The 10,270-nt window shown below is 46.6% G+C and overlaps 1 protein-coding gene across 1 annotated transcript in view; it reads left to right on the top strand.

Moving 5' to 3' along the window:
• Window positions 1–647: 647 nt before the first annotated feature.
• The window catches only part of LOC135103152 (uncharacterized), a 58,940-nt gene continuing 49,317 nt past the window's right edge, over window positions 648–10,270 (top strand). Inside the window, exons 1-5 of the mRNA XM_064009223.1 lie at window positions 648–781; window positions 2,634–2,750; window positions 3,742–3,765; window positions 5,373–5,555; window positions 7,893–8,516. Of these exons, the coding sequence (XP_063865293.1) occupies window positions 2,667–2,750; window positions 3,742–3,765; window positions 5,373–5,555; window positions 7,893–8,516 (915 nt within the window). The 5' untranslated portion in view covers window positions 648–781; window positions 2,634–2,666. The remainder of the gene's footprint in view (window positions 782–2,633; window positions 2,751–3,741; window positions 3,766–5,372; window positions 5,556–7,892; window positions 8,517–10,270) is intronic.

The raw sequence follows: 10,270 nt of genomic DNA on the forward strand, positions 1-10,270 counted from the left end.
GCCGGGCGAGGGAGCCGCGGCGGGGTGCAGCTGGCGCGGGGATCAGTGGGGGCATTAAAAGCAGACGGATCACGCGTTAGCACCGATCAGTTGATCCCCGCGCCACTGCCTTTCTTTTGTTACGGCCAATCAGGTTTGCTTTTATAGAAAAATGTTGAATGCTAAATTTCATGGACCGATAAAATTCTCATGGAAATGCCTCTTTGTTTTGACGCTATTCAGCGAAATAAATCTGAACATTCGCTTATCAGCGTGCGGAAATCCGGATTATAGGTGGAGGGGACGCAGGTTGGGTGTGTCTGGGGTGGGTGGAGCAGGACAGGTATGGACGAGGCGATGTTTGGAGGGTGCGTAGGTGGAACAGGGCAAGCTTGAATGAGGGTGTGTGGGAGGGTGTCGCGGGGGTGGGTGTGGGTGTGGCAGGGATAGAGGTGGACCAGCGTACGAATATGTACACCCTAGGGCTTGACTAGCACATAAGATTGTAATGTATAATGAAGCGAGTGTGTGTCGAGGATGCCGCTGAGCCTCCCCTGCCTGGGTGTTGCAGAGGCGGTGACGATGACGGGGTGTATGAGGTGCCGCCCCCTCCACGTTCCTGCCGCAGTTCCTCCACTTCCCTCAGGGCGTCCCGGGACTCGCGGCACCTGCGTCCCTCCTCGGACGAAATGCCTCCCGCCGCCACCAGCCCGGGCAGCACCTCTTCCAGCAGCGCCCCCGTCACGCGCCGCGGGGAGGCGCCGCCACCACCGACACCACCTCCGGCAGTAAGGTAGTAGAAGTGAGTAGCTGTGCATGATGCTGCTGCCGCCGCCGCCACCACCACCACCACAACCACCCCTCCCCTCCCCTCCCCTCCCCTCCCCTCCCCTCCCCTCCCCTCCCCTCCCCTCCCCCCCCTATCTCTACCGCCGCAACTCCTTCCACCATCACTACCACCACCCGTAGTATTGGTCTTGCCACAATCTTCAGCACCACACCTGCCATTACCACCTTTAGCATACCCACACCTCCGTAAACAATCCAATCTCCTTCACCACCACCACCACCACAGTAATAATCAACACCAAGGATGCATGTTCTGTACCCTCATCACCCAACCACCACCACCACCACCACTTCCCCCAGCTGTTGATGTGTTATTTTCTATTTATTTTACACACACACACACACACACACACACACACACACACACACACACACACACACACACACACACACACACACACACACACACACACACACACACACACACACACACACACAAACCAGTACTTCAACCACTATTTTTTTGTTTTATTTTTGTTTTTTTTAGCAACACATTTCCAGTTTTTGGCCCTGTGGCTTGCGGCATCCGGTTCGTTATTGATTGATTTGGTTTTTCATTTGTTTTGCTGGTAATGTCTGTATAAATAGTTGAATGTTTTGATTTTTTGGTTTACCATCAAAAGGTAACCGTGTGTGTATTGTTTGCATTTATTTGTATTTTTTATTTGATTTTGTGTATGCAGGTTTGTGTGTGTATGTGCGTGTGTGGCCTTGTGTCTGTACTTGATGAAGGAGGAGGAGGAGGAGGAGGAGGAGGAGGAAGAAGAGAATGTTGATGCTTGTTGTTCTACTTTTATTTTTGCCTTTTTTGTTTGCTTTACGTATAAGTTGTCGATAATTGCCCATATTGTTTGATATTTATGACTTGTTATACATATGTGAAAATAATACCGTATTTTTTTCCCACTTTTTCCTCTTCATCCAAATATTTCTCCATACTTTTCACCTTTTTTCTTCTGTTTACCTCCTCCTCCTCCTCCTCCTCCTCCTCCTCCTCCTCCTCCTCCTCCTCCTCCTTTATCTCATCCACATACACTCCACGATCGCGTGACTTATCATCTCCCTTTACATCCGCTTCTACTTCATCCTCATTCTTGCACTCAACTCACTCATAACTAACCCGCACTCATTCCATCAACTCTCTCTCTCTCTCTCTCTCTCTCTCTCTCTCTCTCTCTCTCTCTCTCTCTCTCTCTCTCTCTCTCTCTCTCTCTCTCTCTCTCTCTCTCTCTCTCTCTCTCTCTCACATCTGGTCCGACTTCCTTAATACACTTAAATTCACACACGTGACGCATATTTTTGTCCCTACACTGTATCTCTCTCTCTCTCTCTCTCTCTCTCTCTCTCTCTCTCTCTCTCTCTCTCTCTCTCTCTCTCTCTCTCTCTCTCTCTCTCTCTCTCTCTCTCTCATCTCCTTCCCTTTCGTCTCTTGTTTAACTCCACCTTCCCTCCATCTCCTATGTTTAACTCCACCCTCCCTCCACCTCACTCATGTTTAATTCCATCCTCCCTCTATCTTTCCCATGTTTAACTCCGCAACTCCACCCTCTCTCCACCTCTCCCATGTTTAATTCCATCCTCCCTCTACCTCTCCCATGTTTAACCCCACTCTTCTCTACACCTTTCATGTTTCCCTCCACCCTTCTTCCACACTTCCATATTTACCTCCACCCCTCTTCCACTTCCTTGAACCCCCATCACTTCTCTTCCTTCTTGATTCATCCTCCGCATCTCAAAACCTTATCTCTTTTCGACTTCCTTCGCTCATCCTCCACCGCGCCTCCCCCACCCACACATACCCACAGCCTCTCCCGCCCCCGAAGCCGCCAAGACGGTCCATGTGCCCGCCCTCCCCCACCCCGGACTCCACCGAGCAGGACCAAGGCACCTACGAGGCCATCTTCTTCAAGGGACAGGACCAGGTGAGGCTGTGTGTGTGTGTGTGTGTGTGTGTGTGTGTGTGTGTGATAGCTGCTATAAAGTATGAGAGAGAGAGAGAGAGAGAGAGAGAGAGAGAGAGAGAGAGAGAGAGAGAGAGAGAGAGAGAGAGAGAGAGAGAGAGAGAGAGAGAGAGAGATACATACATACGTTATTCACACTGAAGGAAGGAGGGAGGGAGGGAGTGTGTGCAGCAGTTTAGGAAGCATATTACAAGTGCATTTAGTAGTGAACAGAAAGCTTTCTTAAATGAGCTGCTATGGTATAATAAGTACAGTAACTTACCTGTATATTTGTGTCAGACCAGCATAATTTCTCACTACGGCTTTGTGTGTGTGTGTGTGACTTTCCCTTTACCGCCTTAGTGTCACTGATGTTGGATTGTTTTACACGTGCTTAGTACTTGTTATGATTATTATTGCATTTTCCCCTCTACCGTCATTGTTACTGCCATCGACTCCTCCTTCCGTGGCTGCACTTGCTATGCTGGTGACGTCCATTCAGCTTAGTTTTCAAAATAATTTTGTATGTGTGTGTGTGTTTTTTTTTCATATTATTAATTGATAGTGCTGTGTTTGCTGCCATGAGTGTATGTGTGTCAGAGAGAGAGAGAGAGAGAGAGAGAGAGAGAGAGAGAGAGAGAGAGAGAGAGAGAGAATGTGTGTGTTTGTGTGTGTGTGTGTGCTGTTGTCATTACATTTGCTAGCTTGCCTGTTGCTTCAGCGTCTCGTGAAGGCTTGACTTGTTGAGCTGTGAAGGGAATGAGAAGGGCAGGACAGGGAGAGGAAGAGAGGGTAGGAAAGGGAAACAGCAGCAGCAACAACAGAAGGGGGAGATAAAGAGTGGCTGTTATTACATGTGTGTGTGTGTGTGTGTGTGTGTGTGTGTGTGTGTGTGTGTGTGTGTGTGTGTGTGTGTGTGTGTGTGTGTGGTTGGTTCAAAATTTTGACCCCCATGCTTTCTCCTTGCATGCAGTCTGACTATGATAATGTGGAGACTGTATGTACCCCGCTGGTTGGTTCTCTTTTTTACTCTCTCTCTCTCTCTCTCTCTCTCTCTCTCTCTCTCTCTCTCTCTCTCTCTCTCTCTCTCTCTCTCTCTCTCTCTCTCTCTCTCTCTCTCTCTCAAGTACGTATCGTAGCCTATTATAATCCATTCTTGTTTTTTTTTTCTTTATTCGTTAACTTTAATTGCTACTGTTGAAAAAAATAAATGTCTCGTTTTTCGCTGTTTGTGTGTGCTTGCATGTACTTGCTTGTATGTGTGTATGTCTGTGTGTGTGTGTGTGTGTGTGTGTGTGTGTGTGTGTGTGTGTGTGTGTGTGTGTGTGTGTGTGTGTGTGTGTGTGTTATGTTTCATGAATAAATAGTTTTTGTCTATTATTTCCTATAGTCATCATCTTTATCATCATCATTATTAAGTCATTCATTTTAACTGTTTCTATTATTTATCACCATCATCATCATCATCATCATCATCATCATCATCATCATCATCATTATCATCATCATCACTGTCAAGTCACCCTCATATCCACCATTCCTATTATTTATTATTATTATTTTATCATGTTGAAAAATCTGTGCCACTCGTACGTATTATTAGTATTAATAAGTGTGTCTTGGCAATCATGTGTGTTGTGTTATCTTTGCAGTACCGGCCTGACCTCCTTTCCTTTGCCGCCCTGTGTCTAGCTGTACAAGTGTATATACGTACTTACACACATATAAAGCTGCATGGCGCATGTTGTTGTCTGCTGTTGTTTCACAATTCTTTATAAAGTGTCGGTTGCATCGCCTGACCTCGGTTGTCTAATTCATAATAATAATCAAGGAGGATAATTGATAATGATAATAATGGTAATTTATTATTTAAATTCTCTCTCTCTCTCTCTCTCTCTCTCTCTCTCTCTCTCTCTCTCTCTCTCTCTCTCTCTCTCTCTCTCTCTCTCTCTCTCTCTCTCTCTCTCTCTCTCTCTCTCATCTGTTTGCTTTAGATTTTCTTCCTCCTCCTCCTCCTCCTCCTCCTCCTCCTCCTCCTCCTCCTCCTCCTCCTCCTCCTCCTCCTCCTCCTCCTCCTGCTGACTTTCTCTACCTGTTCTGCGCGGGTTAATCACCTGGCGGGGCTCTCCTCATCTTGCAAGGCGTCCTACACCTTGCTGGACTACACTTTTTCTTCATTTTAATTTAATTCATTTCTCCTGTAAATTCAGTGTCTCACCCAAATACATCTGGAAGTTGTAAATTTGCTGCATTCATGTTTGTTTATTCATTACTTTTTAATTTTTCGTGTGTCATTCAGTGCACGTCATAATCATATATTGGCTGCATATTTTTATTTTTTTTTAAGATAATCACCTAAAGACCTGAAAAATAATTTGGCGATTAAATTTTTACCCCTCAAAAAAAATTGTGCATTTCTCCTCGTGATGTATAAAGAGACCTTAAATTCATATATTTTATTCAGTAAAATTTTCTTTGCATTGAATTTATATCCTTAATTCCCTTTATTATTTACAGTTAAACCTTTCTGTAGCTTTGAGCAACACGTGTCCGCGAGTTCATGCCTCAGTGTCTCATTTGATCCTTTGTCGCACATCTCTGCAGTCTGATTATGAAAACGTGGACGTGCAGCAGAAGCAGCAGCTGCAGCCGCCGCCGCCTCAGCCCATACACAGCCGGACCCGCTCCAGCTCGGCCACCTTCACCCACTCCCACACCCACGACAGCTCAGATTCAGATTATGACACCCCGCGACCCATACAACCAGCCCACGCCCATTCCAACCGGGTAAGTGTGTTGTTGTTGTTGTTGTTGTTGTTAAGATTCACTTATGCTTAAATAGTTGCACGTCAGTGAATTATTTAATGGAATCAATGAATCAATGCGCATGTCTTTAAAATTGTATTTTAATGCGAGGCAAAAGTGAGGGAAGTATTCTCAATATATATATATATATATATATATATATATATATATATATATATATATATATATATATATATATATATATATATATATATATATATATATATACATACATACATACATACATACATACATACTTACTATATCCGGCGTGGCAGTGTCCGTAACACGTTGGTAATCGGATGCGTTAGTAAGGAAGAATTGCGACATGAACTATGTTAAAATAATTTCCTGTCACGTGTATGGGTGAGCGTACGTGTGATTGGCTAGCTGATGTACAGCACTGCACACCACTCGTTGTATGAACTGTACAGGCGAGGAATCATGCGTTTTCAACAGCAGATAGAGGCCTTTTCTTGTAACGAAATAGAAACACTTGCAACCAGCGGCAGCTGGTCATGCACCAATACGAGTATGCGCACTACCGGCTCACAGGAAGGCACACTGAGGCGCCTCATCGGCATTAGCACACGCTGCCGATAGAAGAGTTGATTTGTCTGCCTTTGTACTTTTAATGGGTTTTCGTTGTTAGCTGATGAAATGTGATGTCTCAAACACAAGTAAAAAAAATGCATGTGTTCCTGTATTAAGTAACGAAGCAGAAGTATCGTATTGATATGAGGCAGTAGTTTTCCGTCAGGCCAGTGATGCGGTGAGCTTTCCTTGCCTAACATCAGTGACGACAGCGAGGCGGTGCATAGCTTGGTGCCATTACTCACCTGCGTGACGTCACCGTGAGGCGGCGGTGACGGCGCTGCTACCTGTGATGACGCAACACTGCTAACATCACTACCCATCCGCGCCCATCGCTCTCTCTCTCTCTCTCTCTCTCTCTCTCTCTCTCTCTCTCTCTCTCTCTCTCTCTCTCTCTCTCTCTCTCTCTCTCTCTCTCTCTCTCTCTCTCTCTCTCTCTCTCTCTCTCTCTCTCTCTACACCAGTCAGCGCCAGGTCACCTCACCTCAGCTCACTACCTGCAATATATCGTAAGCTTTTTGCATCTTGGCCTCAGCTTGTCTCTTTGTTGACGATGGAGATGCTAGATAAGATTGATGGAGGAGGAGGAAGAAAAGGAAAATAAAAGCTCTCATCGACGTTGTGTGGTGGGAAGGTTGCGGTAAGTGGAAGAGGAGGTGGGTGAGGTGGAGAGGTTGTTACTGGTGGTGGTGGTGTGAATGTGTTGGTTAGGAATGCTTTAGTGATTCTGTTGATTTAATGGTGGTTTGCTTTCCCTCTCATTCCTTCCATCCTTCATTCCTCCTCCTCCTCCTCCTCCTCCTCCTCCTCCTCCTCCTCCTCCTCCTCCTCCTCCTCCTCCTCCTCCTCCTCCTCCTCCTCCTTCAATTGTCTCTACTCGTCTTTACTACTCTTCTTCATTGTCATTCTTCGTCACGTAACCTTCTTATAACTTCTTTCATTCTTCTCTTTCAATCCTCTACGTTTTTCTCTCCACTTCCTATTTTCCTTCTTCCACATGATAACAATCCACCGCCATGTCTTCATTTTGCTTTTTATCGTGCTTCCTTATTACTGCTTTATCTGCCTTGGTTACCTTCCCCACCTCACCCACCTCATCCACCTCTCAATTTACCTGATATACCAATCCACCCCTTCCTTTGCCTCCACATCTTATCCCTCTCCACCAACTCCCATTTTCTTCTCTTCACCTCTCTTCTATCTCTCATTCTCATCTATGTAATTCATTTTCGTCTTCCTTGCCTCGTCTTCCTCCCTACCTTCTATTTCTGTCGTTCCATCTCTTCCTGTCTTCCACCTCACATTCCCTTGATCTTTCTTGGGTTGAATCATTCTTTTTGCATGTTTTTACCCATTGGCTTTCTACTACAAACATGTTCTTTTCCTCCTCCTTTATCTATATATCTATTTTACTTATTCTTGTTCCCCCTTCTCATCTACCACTTCCTTGCTTCCCGTCATATCCTCCTTTCAAAAATTTCATCATCACCTCTTCTTTACCTTCCTCCCTGTTCTCCTCACCCTTATAACGTCTCATCACCACCTCTTCCTTACTTTCCTCCTCCCGGTTCGCTTCATTCACTTCATCCTCCTTCAAACATTTCATCACCCATCCACTCTCTTCCATCTTATGCCTGTCATTCGTCTCCCCACACCAAACCACTTCCTTCCCACCCTTGCACCTCTCCTCGCTTGCCCCTCCCGTCCCCGCCCCTCCCCCTGCAGATGTACAGCACAATATCCTTCAAGCCAGTCAAGAGTCGCCGCACCTCCAAGATGAAGGACGCGGGCCACGTGTACGAGAACACCATTCACCGATACGAGAACCTCACTGCGGGGGGCCGCTACCACACTCTGCGGGAGAGAGACCACCACCATCACCACCCCCACAGGGACCACCGCGAGCAGGACTTTCGAGACCGCGAGCACAGAGGAGGTGGTGGTGGTGGTGGGGGTAGCTGGGGTAGTGGTGGTGGGGGTAGTGGTGGAGGTGGAGAACAACGTGACACCAAAGACAGTAGAGAAGGAAAGCATCACCAGCAGCCTCCGACCTCTTCGCACCACCCCCACCATCACCACCACCACCTGCACCACAATGAGAACCTCCTCAACCAGGACAACGCAAGAGACCACCACCAGCACCCTCACCACCACAGAAACGAGACCACCACCGCCTCGCTCAGAGATCGCAACGAGAACCTGCGAGATCGCATTGCCCTCACGCTTCCCCGACGTCCTCGCGCCGCCACCGCCTTCAGCAGGAGTACCGTGTCGCGGGCTGACTCTTCCGAGGACTCTGATGGGGACCACAGACCGTTGTCTTTAGAGCTGCGCGAGGCCCGAGCCAAGGTGAGCCACGCACGCATGCACACATAATGGACGTCCCACTTGCCCTCTCCCCCCACCACCTACAGCTCCGCTCCTGTCCTCTTTCTACTCCTCTTTCCCGCGGTGCATGCAAGGCGCGCTCACTTCCAGTTATGTATATTGTTTATAGACTGTCAGGACACACACACACACACACACACACACACACACACACACACACACACACACACACACACACACACACACACACACACACACACACACACACACACACACACACACACACACACCAAAAGAAGCCAGGAGTGGAAAAAAATAGAAAATAATGGAACTGGGAAATCTTTCAATGCTTTACCTTGCAAACTTTAGTTCAGTTTTTCTTACAGCGCCTGAAGAGCACCTGAGCAGCTTTACCTTTATTTTGATCCACCACAGCATGATGCATGTCAAGCTTTTCCAAATGCCTGCACGTAATTCTTTGAGATTTTCTGGACTAAAGAAATAACACCTGGGGAAAGACAGATGGGTATAGTTACTTAAAATGCATGTTTCTAATGACAATAATAGTGAAGGAATGAAGTAATTGGTAATGAATGCGTGAAGCTTTACTAATGAGAATACATAGAGTGAAGGAATGGAGTAAGTAATTAGTAAGGAGTGTTAAGCTTACCTGTGACTTTGGTGACAACGAAAGTGACGCTAAGAAATTGTGGCGCCCCATGACCCATCACCCCCAACCCCTACCCCATTTCTCAATACCTCCAGGTGACCCAAGCACGCATCCATGTCCCAGGTTACAGTGCAGTTTGGGGATGCGTTTGTGTGTGTGTGTGTGTGTCTGTGATACGTGAAACAGTCCTACTGCAAGAGCTATTAACATTTATTATTATTATTATTATTATTATTATTATTATTATTATTATTATTATTATTATTATTATTATTATTATTATTATTATTATTTTCCCGTTCTTTCTCGCACGTGCACGCATTCACAGCTCCCCACGCACGCACACTCACAAAAGTTTCTCACGCACGCGCACATTACTTTCCCCCACGCGCACGTTCACCTGGCATACACGCACGCATTTCCGCACCTAATTGACGTGCACACATTAGCGTCCGTGCACCTTGACGCAACACCGGCCAAACTCACCCGACCACGCAGGCAGATTTCCCCACGCGCATGCGCATTGACCCATCAGTTATGTTTTCTTTCCGCACGCATTCCAGCAGTGAGAGAGAGAAGAGAGAGAGCGAAGAGAGAGAGAGAGAGAGAGAGAGATGAGAGAGAGAGAGAGAGAGAGAGAGAGAGAGAGAGAGAGAGAGGAGAGAGAGAGAGAGTCCATTCCCATGCCCGCCTATATAGCCAGCTGCTTTATTTATTACAAGTCAAGACGGCCGCACGTAAAATTGGGTTGATCTCCCCGAGTGCAATTATTTGTTTTCTGCACACTACCACCATTTACTGCCTTTATTTTTAGCAACTATAGTACGTGCACGGTGGCGGTGGTTATGGATCCCTCACTATGCCTCAGTTGTGTGGCCGTGTATGGAATAGTGACCGCCCTAAGTGACAGAGAGAGAGAGAGCAATTATTACCTAGCAGGAATGTTTGAATAATTCTATTCTTAGCTCACTCAAGGAGGGATTTGGGTCGTGGGTTTCCGCGGGGACTGAAGTGCGGAGTGGGTGTGGATGCATGAGTGTAGAGAGGGGTGTGGAGGGATGAGTGAGTGGTGTCAATAGTGGGCATGGAAGGACAAGGTGGGGGG

The sequence above is a fragment of the Scylla paramamosain genome, chromosome 8 (genome assembly GCF_035594125.1).
Source record: "Scylla paramamosain isolate STU-SP2022 chromosome 8, ASM3559412v1, whole genome shotgun sequence".
In the NCBI taxonomy this organism is placed as follows: Eukaryota; Metazoa; Arthropoda; class Malacostraca; order Decapoda; family Portunidae; genus Scylla; species Scylla paramamosain.